The sequence below is a fragment of the Bos mutus genome, chromosome 22 (genome assembly GCF_027580195.1).
Source record: "Bos mutus isolate GX-2022 chromosome 22, NWIPB_WYAK_1.1, whole genome shotgun sequence".
Lineage (NCBI taxonomy): Eukaryota > Metazoa > Chordata > Mammalia > Artiodactyla > Bovidae > Bos > Bos mutus.
In genome coordinates, this window is record NC_091638.1 from 37,787,069 (window position 1) to 37,802,420 (window position 15,352).

The 15,352-nt window shown below is 44.2% G+C and overlaps 1 protein-coding gene across 16 annotated transcripts in view; it reads right to left on the reverse strand.

Annotated features, from left to right (window-relative positions):
* ATXN7 (ataxin 7) overlaps positions 1-15,352 on the reverse strand; it is a 156,846-nt gene that overhangs the window by 65,265 nt on the left and 76,229 nt on the right. For all 16 annotated transcript variants that reach the window (XR_011461974.1, XR_011461975.1, XR_011461973.1 and 13 more), the window contains one exon: positions 6,822-6,926. Coding sequence is in view for 7 of the 16 variants with exons in the window: in XM_070359794.1 (XP_070215895.1) it covers positions 6,822-6,926 (105 nt within the window). In the remaining 9 variants the exon portion in view is untranslated. The remainder of the gene's footprint in view (positions 1-6,821; positions 6,927-15,352) is intronic.

Genomic DNA, 15,352 nt, shown 5'->3' on the forward strand with positions numbered 1-15,352 from the left:
AAAAGATTAAATTATCACTGAAAGTTTCAGAGTAGAATAAGACCCAAACAACTGAAGAGAAAAAAAGAAACATTTTTTTTCTTTATCCAAAAACAAAGTTACTTAATAGCCAAAGGAAACAACTCATTCAAAATTCCTGAATCCGTTACTTTCTACACCTAACTCCATCAGATCACAAGAGGGAGAAAGTGTTTATTGAACAGCAAAACCTTTGCTCTGTGAAGCAGAGCCACTTAATTACACAACAGCAATCACTGGTCACAACTATGTTAAATTATTGTCAACAGTGGGATTGGCATTTTTGCAGAGACAGCCCGTGAGATGTCATACAGTAATATTTGTTTTACTCACACAGTCATGTTCTTTGAATCCAATTCACTAGCTCAAAAAACTGAGTAATTCCTATTTATTCATCTTCTGATGAAAATGACTTTTCAGAAAAATATAATTTATGCTAGCACCTAAAAAAATCCACCACCTTAGTGCATTAAGTCCCAACTATGCACGTGGCTATTAACATTACAGGGTTTGTAATACCTACAAGTGGAGAAAGCTCTAAGATTGCAGAGGAGTGTCGGCGAAAGATACTTTCATCAAAAAGGCAGATTTATGACATCCCCATCTGTGAAGAGAGGCTGAGGGGCACACGTTCTACCCCAAGCCCAGACTCGCATGTCACTTACAGCAATGGGGAGGCACACGACACATAGTGTCAATGGATAAATGGCAAAGGGTACTTATCTGGGATCCTTATGCAGATCAACATGAGATCTGAGAATTCTGCTCCCGAGGTAAGGCATTTCCTAGACTAGGACTGGCCTCGGGAGACAGCTCCCTGAATAGCAGAGGAAACCAAATCCCACAGCTTCAACTGATGTTTCCCCAAACATGGAGTAGTTATTGCTCTCCAGCATTAACAACACTAAATCTCAAGTGAAAACGTATTCCCTTCCTAAATCTCCTTTACTTTTTGTGATAACATCACGCCACTCTGTGGATGACACTTGCCTAAAACGTAGTAGTCTCCCTCTAACTAAGGCAGCAGGCCTCGGGGCTCAGTGCTGGTCCTGGCAAGAGTAGCAACAAAGAACTGAATCTTTTCACACACAGCACCTATGGCAAAGGACATCAGTTTTCCCACTGATGACTCTAGTGAGGTTTTCTTTGTGAAAGATTTAAATAGAAGTGGTTTGATTTTAAGAAAAAAAAATTAAATGGAAGTAAATAAATCATAAAGAGGGAACAACTGGGGAAAAGGTGGCCACAGTCCATGTACTCGGACTCGGGGCCGAGCCACAAGGTGAAAAAGTGGGTCAGCCTAACTCATATGAGGCAAAATACTTCGGCAGCTGACATTCGAGCAGGGCTTCCATTAATTATAGAGATGCTAAACAGACAACCTGTCCAAGCTGAATTAACATCACTCATGTATTTCACCTAGGTAGGATCAGCCCATGTCTGCCTAAGACATGTTGACAGAAGTTATGGTATTCTTCACAAGCAAATTCAAATAGAAGCGGCAGGGTGCAAAGCAGTGCAGCACACAGCCTCTCAGAATCACCTACAAAGCTCCTTCAGCACAGAACCCCAGAGGCCCCCTGCAAGTCATCAGCTGACCCTACCTGTTCAGATCCATAGTAAATGTATATAAATGGGAATACACAGTTTATGCTATTCAGGAGCCAATTTAGGGCCAACACACTTACTATGAACGGAAGTATCTACTCAGATCCCCAACCTGGCTAACACAACCTCAAAAGAAAGGTGTTTCTGGCCACAGGGAATGTCATCATCTTAGTCCTCTTTCATACTTAAGGTTTCAGAGGCAATTACTGCAAGATTTCCAGGACATGATACAAAAAGTTAAAAATCAGTTTAAAAAAAGCAGGGGCCTCCTCTCATGCCATCCTTGCTAGACTCAACAAATCTCTGAGCGCCGATCTGCGTCAGTCCCTATGCCAAGCACAGGAATACAAAGCAGCAGCCCCATGGAGGGAGGGGATTGGCTGTGAACACAACACATCCTGGCCAGCCCTTGGGTCACAATCAGCCGAGGGAGCCGTGTGGAATGCAGACCCCTAGGTCCTCTCTCTGGCTCCTCCCAGACCGCCAGTCTGCAGTGGGTAGGAGGAAGGGGCCACTTAGGCAGCTCCCCTTTGATTTGGAAGCCCAAGAGGTTTTGGATCCACTGATTCAACTGTATGTTGAAAATCTGAAATTAGCAGTAAGAAACATCTCACTCCTAAAAATACTGAATAACTAAACAGAAGTACGAGGCAGCTGGGACTATTTCAAAACATTAAAACAACAACTAGAAAGCATGGTATTACTATACAGTTTCCAAGAGAGTCATCTATACGACAAGAGTGATCAGACTACAGAATGGAAATGCTAGAATGACACTACAGTCACTCACCATCACAGACCCAGTAGAAATCCTGGTGAATGGCAGCTCGGCTAGCAAAAAAGTACAGACACAGCATTGCGGGTGTGGCTCCAGACCAGTGCAATATAGTGAACACTTAGTAGAGCAAGTGACACAAATCCTTTGGTTTCCCAATACTTAAAGTTATGTTTTGTGTCATACTGTAGCTTATTAAGTGTGCAAAAACATTATGACTTAAAAGAACTGGAGTGGGTTGCCATTTCCTTCTTCAGGGGATCTTCCCTACCCAAGGATTGAACCCAGGTTTCCTGCATTGCAGACAGATTCTTTACCAGCTGAGTTACCAGGGAAGAACATACATACTTTAGTTAAGAAAAAAAAAAAAAACAACTGTTTCTAAAGAGCTTCCCTCAGAGCTCAGCTGGTGAAGAATCTGCCTGCAATGCAGGAAACCTGGGTTTGATCCCTGGGTTGGGAAGATCCCCTGGAGAAGGGAAAGGCTACCCACTCCAGTATTTGGGCCTGGAGAATTCCATGGAATGTATAGTCCATAGGGTCACAAAGAGTCGGACACCACTGAGCGACTTCCACTTTGTTTCTAAAAACGCTAACCATCATATGAGACTTTAGCAAGTTGAAGCAGCAACAAAAATCACTGATCAAAAATCACAATAACACAGTAACAATAAAAAAGTCTGAAATGTTTCAAGAATTCACAAAATGTGACAGAGACAAGAAGCCAGTAGATGCTGTTGGAAAAATGGAGTCAAGGAGTTTGCTTGACACAGAGTTGCTCCCAACTTTCAGTCTGTAAAAGACACACTCTCTGTGAAGAACAATAAATCAAAATGCAAGAAGTGAGGTATGTCTGCAGGTCTCTCACTATTCTGGATAACAACCTGCTCACAAATTCAGAATAACATTATCAACATGAACTGAGTGATAAGCCGTGCTGCTACTGTAGCTTCCTCCCTGTCACTGCCAGACAGCAGTGGTTTTAAAGGAACTGTCTGCTGAATTTTATAGCAACTGCTCATTTGTTCATAAAAGTCACAGATGAGTATCAGTAAGACATGAATTCACAGAAGACTGCCCAAACATCTTCACCTAGTTCATCAGAAGATAAGACAGTAGAATCTCTCTTTTGGCAGGTGCCAGTTCTTCCCAATACAGTGATAAACAGCTTGCAATGGCTACTTAGAAATTTCTTGAATTTCAAAAACAGGTTTTGCTTTTAACTCTGGAAAATAAACATGTAGCAATAGGCCTTCTAGAATTACAGCAAAGGAGAATGGGTTGCAAATACTTCTTTCTGCTAAAACCCCTCACCCCAAAGACAGAAGACACAGTGGCAACACTGGGAATGGTTCTTGGTCCTGGCCCCCTGACCACCTCTCTTTTTCCAGATGAGTGAGCTATCACCCCCGAACTAGGCCAGGGACATCACATGGTGCCTTCCTCCACTTGATGAAGTTTCCCCCAGGCCCATACACCTAACCATCTCCAAACCTCCTGTTTATTCCATCAGCCTTCCCTTGGCTGCTGACCCCAAAGAGGAACCTCCTTCTACATTTCCCAACTGAATCCCTCTGTCAGCACCTGGCCCTCTTCTTTCCACCAGAGACCCTCTTGCCTCTTACAGCTTGAATAGCTCCCTTGCCACTAGAGGGACCAAAGCCCCCACCCAGTGGCCTGTGTCAGCTGCACTTCCTGCCTGCCTTCAGAAGGCACTGGAATATGTACTGAGTCTTGCATTCACACCACCCCTTCTTCTACTTTGGAAGTCAGCACAATTCCTTTGTCACTGAACACGTATCTTATTAGAAGATGCTATGTATGCTACAGACGGATAGAGAAAAAGAGAAGAAATATGATTTCAAGACACTCTCCCCTCCCCTACCTCACCCCCGATATACAGACATTCATTCTATGAGACACAGAGGAAGATAAAGAAAATCATCTCCAAGAAACGTGCTGTAACTGAGTGAAGTGCTTCTGGAAGAGGGGACCAAGAGGGCCTCCTCCTGACTAGGGAAGGCCTGCAAGAAGGAATATCTCTAAGTGGGCTTGATGCAAACAGTAGCTGTTTTCACACTGCATCACTAAGCCAAATCACTTAGGTGTTAAAAACCCTGCAACAGGTTCCCACTGACATAGCAAGCCCGGGGTGTCTGATGGCACTGAATCTCTCTGAGCAGCCCCAGCCTTGCCCTGGCACACAGCTCTTCCCCACGGGGTACATCAGCTCCGGCCAATGGAGACTCTGTGGAATACATTCCAGACAGCCTGGAATTTCCTGCCTCCGCGTTTGCTCCCATCAGCCCTGTGGCCAACCTGGCGCCACCAAATATGGCTGTGCAGTGCACAAACTGTGCTACTGTGAAGGCCCTGTCCATCCCCATCAACACACACCCCATTTTAGAGGATCGTAGGTGATTTTTTAAATATTTTCTGCATTTTCCACAATGGACATGTATTCCACACCTAAAAACTGACGGGGACAAGTTGCACATGGGAAAAACAATGCATCCTACTCTTCGGAATAGCCTGATGTGAAGAAGGCTATTTCCTTTAAGAAGCCTACCCCGAGTTATAGCGGAAGGAGCAATCTGCGCTCCTTCTTCTTAAGGTTTTGGACTGCTGTGTGAGTTCCGACACACATCTTTCTGTACCCACAGCGGCACCTCCCCTCTCTCGCAGACCTGTCAAGTGTCAGGTATGCACAAGGGGCTACACGACACTGCTGCACTTCATCCTCTCTGGGAACCAATGAGGTTGCTATCACTGTCCCCACATTATAAACAAGAAGCTCAGGTTGGAAAACTTGCTCAAGGCGAACAACTAACCTATGGTTCTTGCAAGTTTAGATGTAAATCCAGTCTGGTCTGGCTTCAAAACCCATAACTCCAAAGCACTGGGCAACTGGCTAACTGTCTTTTCCAATACCAGCCACTTGGAGTCTTAAGCAGGGAGACCATATCTTATTCAGCTTGGTGCTCACTCTGGTGCCTACTCTGGGGCCTCATCCAGAAAAGAAAACTCAAAGGACCTTTTTATGATTACAGAAAAGATTCCTTGGGGGAAAATGGTGGGATTTGTGATCGTGAAGGTGTGACTTCGAACAACGGCAGCCCAGCCCAACAGAAAGCCCTGCAGGTTCCAAGCTGGCCTGTGCCTCCGGCCCTGCTGCTCCCACAGCCTTACTCTGGGGTCATCTTCACCTCTGAACTCTCTCCTGCTTGCACCCTCTTCCCACAGTCTGCCCTAGCGAGAGAGATGGTCCTGGGTTCTTCCCTTACAGAAGCCTTCCAGTGCCCCCAGGCAGCTTCCTCCTCGGGCCTACAAGCCTGTACAAGAACAAGGGCCCCACCCAGAAGGCTGACTCCCGTGTCTCTACCTCCCTCACTAACTTTACGAGCCTTCTGCAGGTCTGCGCACTGGCGCTCCCCTCTGTCGCACACTTTTATTCCAGATCCCTGCATGGGTGACCCCCTCTCATCGCTTAGGGCTCGGGTCACCAGGATCACCGCCTTAGAGGCCTTGCTTAAACAGAAAGACCCTGTTGCTATTCTCTGTCTCAAGTCTATGTTTGTAGCTGTGAGGACAACAATGAAACAACTTGCAGTTATTAAAAAAAAAAAAAAAAAAACGTCCAGTTTTGCCTTTCTCTCCAGCGAGATTTTGAACCCCGTGGAGGCAGAAATGATAACCACATCCCCATGCCTGAAACAAGGTGAGCACTCAAATACTTCTGAGTTGCTACTGACTCTAACTGGGTATAAAATTAAACTTTATGATCAGAATTTTTTTTTTTTTTTTTTTTTTTTTACCAGTATGACAATGCAAAACAACCTTATTTGGAGTCTCCCATGATTGACACCCAGTTAACAACAGGCCTGGAGTCTCACAGCCCAGGGAAGGCTCAGAGGTTCGTGAAACCCCTGAAGTCACAATGCCTCATTTTAAGTACATGCACATTTTGATGGGGGAAGACAGCATAGTTCCACCATATTCACAAATTAGAACATCAGACAGATTTAGAACTACTGAACTTGGACATTTCAAAATCACATTTCTTTTAAAAACAGCCATGTCTCTATACTCTGTATCTATATATAATTTTACCATCCACTAAATTCACAACCATGGTATCTAGAAGAAAACAAATATTTTACTCCACTGATGCAGTATTTCAATAAAGATTTTATGAAATATGTTTTTCCCCTAATTTTAATAAAAATCAGAAAAATGCACATTCCTTTCAAGAAAATTCAGTAAACACCTAACATCTGATAGGCATTAACCCATTCAATGAATTAAAAACCTACTTCCTGACAGAGGGGAGGAGTAGTATACCCCACCCTTGCTGTCACAGCTTAATCCTGCTCTACCTTTTTACCCTCTAATAATGATTTTTAAATGGTTAAGCACTTACCGTAATGTGATTGAAATGCCTGTGGTTTGACAACCTGATTACAGTCGTTACACACCACCAAGTAGAAATCATCGTGGGCTGGACAGAGACCAAATATTGGCATGTCTGCAATAAAGACAGAGAGCATCACTCACTCACGTGGTTCTCATTAATAGGAAACCATCTGGGGTGGTGATATTCCTAAAAAAGCTGCCTTATGATAAAGTGCACAGGATAAAAGTTATTCCAGTTTAAAAGTAACTGATGTGATGCACCATGACTGTGAAGAGAGAAATCAAATCAGGCTTACAGAAACACCATTATAAAGGGTTAGAATAAAATGCACAAGAAATCATTAGTATGAGGTAAAACAGACCAATGTATTAAAATACGATCCATGAATCCCCTCACACAATAAAGCAACTTCAGGAGAAGTCTAATAAGGGTTATGAGGAAGACTCTGTAACCACAGAAAATGTCTAGGAATTCACAAAGCAGTACCATCTAATGGTTTTATTTAACTATGCATTCTATTCCAGCCATCAAGTCTTTGAGTTCTATGGAACAGTTAATAAAGGAAGTAGAGGTTTCCCTTAGAGGAAAATTGCTGGTTTCGTCAATATGTAATACAAAGAAAACTATTTTCATACTTTTTTTTTCTGGTCACAACTAACCTCCAGTCCTTTTGTTTACATACTGATGCCACTGGAGAGAAAGAACTTCAGTACAAGCATAACACTGCAAACATTAATCTCAGTTCAGTTACTGGAACAGGGCAAAATACAAGTTGGATTTTTTTATAGTGAGAACTTAAACATAAAACTAGTCTACCTGCATATATATGTAAATTGAAAGTACACTAATTGATACTTGATAACACACGGTTAACCAAAAAATCCTAACTGCGGACAATTAATAAAAATTGCAACAACCAAGGGAACAGAGCGAACATTTCAAATCCAGAATCTTAACTCTTTTAAATATTTCAGAATTGGTATTTTACACTAGATGCACTACTTAGAATATCTGCAATGAATGGATAATTAGCACATTTCAATTGGGCAAATTTTCTAGTAGACCAAATACCAAGTTTAAAGGGAGGGAAAAGATCTAAAAAGCTGATTAGCATCTGCTTTCTTTCCTGTAAGATTTAATTTCAGCCTTTTCCACCCTGGGTGAACTGGGTGGTTTTAAAGGAAACAGAAAATGCCCTGAGGTGATGTAAAGTGATGATAATCTCTAAAATATCAAATTCCTGATCTAATATCTTCACCTGGCTATAGCTCAGATTTTCTTAGACAGTTTCTATTTGCACTGAACTACACAGATAGCCTTTGAATCTGAAACATACCAGGGAGGGACATGATTCTGGGATGCAGGAGCAGCACCAAACACGTTCTTCGTGCTATGATCTCATTTTACCCTTGCAATTACTAAGGCAGATACCATTATAACCCTGCTGTGGAGAGGAGGACACTGATTCATAGAAAGGTGAATACTTTGTCTAAGTCAATACCTGAGATTTCATTCTGACTCATAACAGTGGCTTGAATTTGGTCCCTTTAAGACCAGAGGAATACGATTTCTAGAAATTCTTTCCAGATGCCAACTCCAATAAGTTGACTGTCAGGGCTGAACACCTTTGACCATATAAACTGAGAGAAGAACATAAGAAGGTTCTAACAGATTGCTGATTTCTGTGACTAAGCTTAACAATTTCATGACAAGAGCCAAACGGTGTGCTATTTTCCTCGAAAGCAAGCCCACACTGAGTTAAAAATAGCGCACGTGGGAGAGGGGAGAGGTGAAATCCATGCAGTGATCCACATGTAATAAGCTACTTTCCATGGCTACATTTGACATGACATTTCATTAAAAAAAAAAATTAGACTAGTAGTTTACCTTAGGTTCCATATACCCCTAGGTTAAATGACTCTGATTCAGGACAATTAAGATGGAAAAGCTGAATTACAGAAATGGCATAACATTCATAACTTACAGCTAAGAAATATGAAATGTCTATAAATATAAAATCAATAGTTTCATTAATGAAATCAACTTAATTAGTTTTATTAATTAAACAGTAGCTAAAGCATTAAATTAAGTGATCTCGCCCACACTGGTGCTCTGTGATGACCTAAAGGGATGAGATGGTGGGGGTAGGGGGTGGAAGGGAGGCTCTAGATGTGTATATATATATATATAAAAATTATGGCTGATTTGCACTGTTGCATGGCAGAAACCAACACAGCAATGTAAAGCAATTATCCTCCAATTAAAAAAAATAAGTGATTTCAGTTGAGACTGAATTCAGTTTAGACTTGGGCCTCTGCGATGTGCCTGGTTTGCGTGGTGCCTCACAGCACTCTATGTCAAGCTATGTGCATACGATAATGTCACTTTGCCAGAGAAGCAGATACTGCTGGGAATTAGCCCCCACCTCTTTATAAATAAGGCAATTGTAAAAAAAAAAAAAAAAAAAATACAAAAACTGTATCCATCCTTTCAAATAATAAGAATGTGACTGGCCACAATGAGGCTTATGTAGAAAACTGCTCTTTTTCTGTTCTGATTCCTTTCATCCTTTTGTGAGACTCGGAAACACTAATAAAACTAAGAGAGTAAGGGGTCATCCTGTGAGCACCAGGAATCTATACTTCTGCAAAAAGTTCAATTTCTTCAATAACTTACAATTTTTTGCAACTGATGATGACAATAATGATGATAATCATATGGAATTTACTGAGAGACTACTATGTGGTAAGTTCTGAACTAAGCACTTTTTATAAGGTGTATCCTACAATAGGAGCCTAATTTTACTAATGGAGACAAGAACATGTGTAGTGTCACCCAGCAAGAAAGTACAACCAGGACTCAAACTTAGGTTTGCACCATCTCTGAAATCAGTTCTTCAGCTCTTAGTAGCACATCACATCTCCCTAAAAAGCCAGCATGTGTACACATGTGCACTCACACAATCCCCGTGGAAATGATGGTACACTGAAGTACACTTCATGCTACCCTATGAAACCAAGTTCCTGTGAGAAGAACCCAAAGCAACTTGACTTTTGAACCTAAAGCAACTTGAATTTTAGCTTTCTAAATTCTTCCAGATATCCATATTTAGACGTAAACTAGGAGATACAAAATAATTTAAATGTCTTCTTCAGGGGGAAAAAAAGGAGTTCTATATCCTTTTTCTGCACTGAGACATTCCAGAGGCCTTAGCAACAGGAACAGCGTGTGGAATGTTGTGGTAACAGAGAAAATGAAATAATTTTTGTGAGAAACAGTTTCCCAATACTTTTAAAGTGTAAGTTCACAATCAGCCATCTATAAGTTAACATATGGAACTTGCCCAAATGCAAGAAGGAAAAAAAAAAAAAGCTTCATTTATGACAGAAATCTAGAAAGAGTTCCTATCAAGCTAAACTGAGTTCCTATTGAGTTAAAAAAAAAAAAAAGTTTACAAAACAGTCTTTAAATACACAAGTTAAATCATTATATGAAATACAATAAAAAGTTTTAAAACCGTACTTGATCCCATGGACTCTGACCTAATTTGAAAGAATGGATTTTATTGTGTGTAGGTCCGAAATTTTTCTCAGAATTCAGGTCATCCCAACCTTCCAATTAGTGAGTGGCCCGGCACCCACATCTAGGCCATCATGTATCAACCCTTGGAGACCCCAGGCCAGCAAAGCAGGAAGGACTGGGTCCAGTTCCACGGACACGTGAGCAGAGCCTCCCCAGTTCTGTGCAGAATAACGGCCCTCTGACCAAAGCCAGTCCTGACCAGTTACTTCGGTGCTGCCGCCCTCCCTGGAGGACTGCGCTCAACGACCAAATGGACGCTGCAGCCAAACACTGCACCTTTGCAGTCCCCTGCGCGCCTCCCCTCTCCCACGCACCCGGACTTCCACATGCCAACAACGCCCACATTTCTGTCTCTAGCCCAGACGGCTCCTGAGCTCTGTCTAGACTCACATATATCCAACTGCCTCCCAGACACCGCCATCTGGATGCCTTTCATACATCTCCGATCAAACGAGCACGTCCAAGAGAGCAGTGCTTCCCACCCTGCCTGTCTCCCACCCCCCACCCCAAGATCATCCCCGTTTTGTGTCAATGACCCTTCTCATCTTCGGAAGCTACACCCCGGACATTGCCCCTGACGCCTCTTTCCCTCATATCACCAGCAGGTCCGGTCACTCTACTGCCGCTGGCCACTTCTCTCCCTTGTTTAGGCCCCACTGTAAAGCCTGCCCCCAGCACCTTTCCTGAGCACCGTGGAAGACATCTCCCATACGGCTGACAATCCCTTCCACATGGGTGCCTGAGTAAATCTGACACTCTCCAACAGATCATGTGACGACTGTTAAAATTTCCCAAGAAACTTCCACTCCTACGGAATAAAATCCCAGCCTTTACTATAACCCTCAAGGCATGGCCAGAGGTTTATCCTCCCCGCTCTCCACTCCCTGTCCCCTCAGCCCCTGGCCCTCTCTGCTCCAGGCACACTGACCTCCATTCTCTCCTTCTAAAGCTTTTTCTCTGCCAGGCGCTGCCCTTGCTCTTCACATGATGCCTGGTGCATTCTCACACATCAGAGCTCAGCCCAGCTGTCATCTCTTTACAGGGCTATCTCCAGCCCCTCCCCAACCACGCTCAGTCACAGGCCTTGTAAGCAGAGTGGCTAACAGTGTGGGCCACTCCCCAGCACTCTGAATCCAATGTGATCTTGGGAAAGTTCCCTAACCTCTCTGAACTTCAGTCTCTTCGTATGTCAAACAGTGATGATCATATTACCTATCACACCAGGTGCCTCCGAGGGTAGAAAGGCTTTAGAAGACCCCAGGAAGTGCTCACTCATGTCCCCCGCAGCCTGGGAGGTAGGAGTCATGCATCCTCACCATACTGCTCAGCCAACTAAGGCACCCAGACACTGAGATTTCACAAGCCAGTAAGTGGCAGAGTCAAGATCTGAACCCGGGTCTGCTGGGCCCCAAAGTCCAGACAGTTCCCAGTGTTCTCCCAGAAACAGCCAGAAGCTGCCTCCCCCATGTGCGCCCATTGTCGGTGCCCAAGGCCAGAGCCCTGTGACCTCTGCACACCAGTACAGAGCTCCAGACGGAGTTCCTGAGTTTCTACCCTCTTCAGCCTCCTCCACTCTGCCACCAAAGCCACCGACCTACAGAGTAATAAAGTTACTCCTCTCCTTGAACGCCTCTGCTGCCTCCCAAGTGGCCAAGTGGGACTGGAACCCTGACCTACTTCTCTATAAGCACGGGCCTCGCACCCTGAGTCCTCACAGCTCTCCAGGTGGAGTCAGCCTGCTCTAGACTCAAGGCTGTGCAGGTCTTCTCAGAACCTTCTTGTTCTCTGCAGTCCTATGTGGATACAACTGTGCCTGCAGCAAAGAAAGCTTTCCTCTCTTCTTTCTGGAATCCCCACTATTCAACAAGAGCTATGCTCATACTCACATCCCTCACGGTCTGTCACTCACTGATGAGGACTGTGAAGATAACGTGTACGTGGATGACTGTGTAGCTCTGTGTGACAGCAGACCCCTTGCCTTGCTTAGCAGATTCTGAGAAGTGCACTCTCACTGTGTGATGGTGAAGCAATGTCTGGCATCTGGAAATTTCCCACAGCTTCCAGTTGTTCTTTGGATAAAAACTAAGGTCCCTGACAAGGCTGGCGCCCTGCTCACGGCCTTTGTTCTGTCCCTGATGCACACCACGCTGTCTCCTGTCACAGCAGCATGGTGCCGGCTGTTCCCTCTGCTTGGACCCCGTTCCTCCAGATCCTCACCTGGCTGGTTGCTTCACTTCACTTGGTCTCAGCCTCAATGTCACATCCGTGGAGACTTGGCTGGTCAGGCCCCTGTCTGCTCTCACAGCCCTGCCTTTGCCTTGCCACACAGCACCGAGCCCCGTTTGTAACTACTCATCTAACTGTGAGAGCCTTAACCTCCTCCCACTAGACTAAGCTCCACATTTGTCTTGTTTTCTGCTCCAGTGACAGTGCTTAACAATGCCTAACCTGAAGGATGAGGGGTGAGGGTGTTAGTCACTTAGTTGTGTCCAACTCTTTGCAACCCCATGGACTGCAGTCCACCAGGCTCCTCTGTCCATGGAATTTTCCAGGCAAGAATACTGGAGTGGGTAGCCATTCCCTTCTCCAAGGGATCTTCCCAACGCAGGGACTAAACCCGGGTCTCCTACATTGCAGGTAGATTCTTTAACATCTGAGCCATGAATTCCAAACAACTAATGCATGCACTAACATTATGGGTGGACAGTAACTAAGTATTAGATGAAGTCTCTGTGGTGCCACCGAAGTCCAGGATATAACTGCCCCTTTATGTCACATAATGTCACACAGTCACCCACTAGAACGGGGTGTCCACTCAGTAAGACAAAAGTTCAAGGGTGAGAAAGCTTCCCGTGAACACATGATCCTATTTCTAGGGCTACTTTCTGGTAGAATTTTGTGTTTCAGGGTCTGATTCTCAAATACGCACACTGGCAAATTCTCTTTTGCTAGCGTGTGCAGCGCAGTAACTCCAAGCAGTTCTGGAGTCAGACAACTGAGATCAAACCCCTATTCTTTCTCTTAGTAGCTATGTGAACACCATTAAATTATTAACCTCTCTGAACTTCACTTTCCTTATCTGTAAAACAGAGTTAACAGGACCTACATTTCACAGTATTATGGTGAGGATGAAATGAACTAATCCGTGGAGAGCATTCCGTGCTGAACACATAGTGAACACTCAGCAAAATAAACAAAAACTCACAACATCACACACACTAAAGGTTCTGCTGCAAGAGCCCCAGTGCTCACTGATGAAACTCTAAGGAGATTGATATACACACCAAATGGCAACTATTTTACAATGTGAGCTTAACTCTCCAGGGGTCTCAGCCCCTGCTGCTCCACCTTATAAGCAATGAGAGGCAGGGGAGAGGTGGAAGAGACTTGCGGGTGCATCCCATGAAGAAGATCCAAGTCCAAGTCTTGGAGCTTAAGCTCTACCCTGAAAGCATGGAAGAAGCCACAGTTTTAAGGAGGGAAGCCACATGATACAAAAGGTCATTCTGGCATAAGTGTGGATCGACCAAGGTAAGTATGTAGGAGGGCGATCCCCAAGGGCTGATGTAAAAATCAGAGCAAGACAGGAAGTAGTGATGAAGATGGGAGAGAGGAGACTGAAGACATGCTCTGGAGAACTCTACGAAGAGCCGGGGAGGGAGACCAGGCCATCCAAGGGGTAAGGCAGAGTGGAAGAAACCAAAGATGGGCTGCAGTCTGTTCCCCGCTCACTGCAGCTACTGTGGCTGCACGGATGGTGGGAGACACAGATGGGAAAACTCAGCCTGCTAAGGGAACAGAGCTTGGCAGTTAAAGGCACAGCTGTTAGAACCACACTGACTGCATTCAAATTCCAGCCTCGTCACACGGTAGCCTTTACCTCCATTTCCGCATCTATAAATGGGAAAAGAAAGAGCACCTATCTAACAGGTTGTAGGAAGAACTAATGAACAGATGTAAGATGCTTGGAACAACGCAAAGTACTTTGTAAACATGAGCCATTTTTTATCATCTTCCAATAACTGTCTTCTGGTCTTTGATCTAAATAGTGGCTGTTCTCCCCTCTGCCTATTCCAACTCCCCAACCATACACATACAGTAAGCAGTGATGCTTTTAAATCACAAACATCACCTACTCAGACTAAACCCTTTAATAGTTTACTATGTAAACTACTCCAACGTAGTCAGAAGGAAAATCAATACGTAGAAGGCCCAGCCTGATCTCTGCAACCATAAGACACGGTCACTCCTCATCCACACCAGAATTCTATCTCCTCGACAGTTATACCCAAAGGCCAAGTACTTTCCCACCTCATGGCCTTGGCTAATTCTGTTCCCTCTGTACAGAATGCTTTGCCTGGCTGGCTTATATTCCATTAAGAGACATTCCCTGACCACCCAATTTAAAGCAGGACCCTATCTCTTCAGACATTTCTCTCTCTTCACTCATTAGTGATTTATAATTTGTGTTTGGGCTATAACCCTAAGATATAAATCCCCAGAGGCAGTGGCCGCGTCTGCATGTCACAATGCCTGGCACACACTAGGTTCTCAACTAAAGAATTTCAGAAAAGCCTTTGGATTGAACTTCCTGGGTTCAAACTCCCATGCTATTACTCGCTAGGAGTATGAACTTGGGCAAGTCCTCGGCTTCAGGACCCTCATTTGTAAAATGGGGATGACAGTAGTAGCTACCTTAATGGGTAGTTGCGAGGATGAAATGAGTTAGCATACACAAGGTTCTGAGAACCATGTCTGGCACACAGCATGTGCTGTGCTGTGTGCTTAGATGCTCAGTCGTGTCTGACTCTTTGTGACCCTATGAACTGTAGCCTGCCAGGCTCCTCTGTCCATGGGGATTCTCCAAGCAAGAATATTGGAGTGGGTAGCCTATCCCTTCTCCAGGGAATCTTCCTAACCCAGGAATCAAACCGGGGTCTCCTGCATTGCAGGTG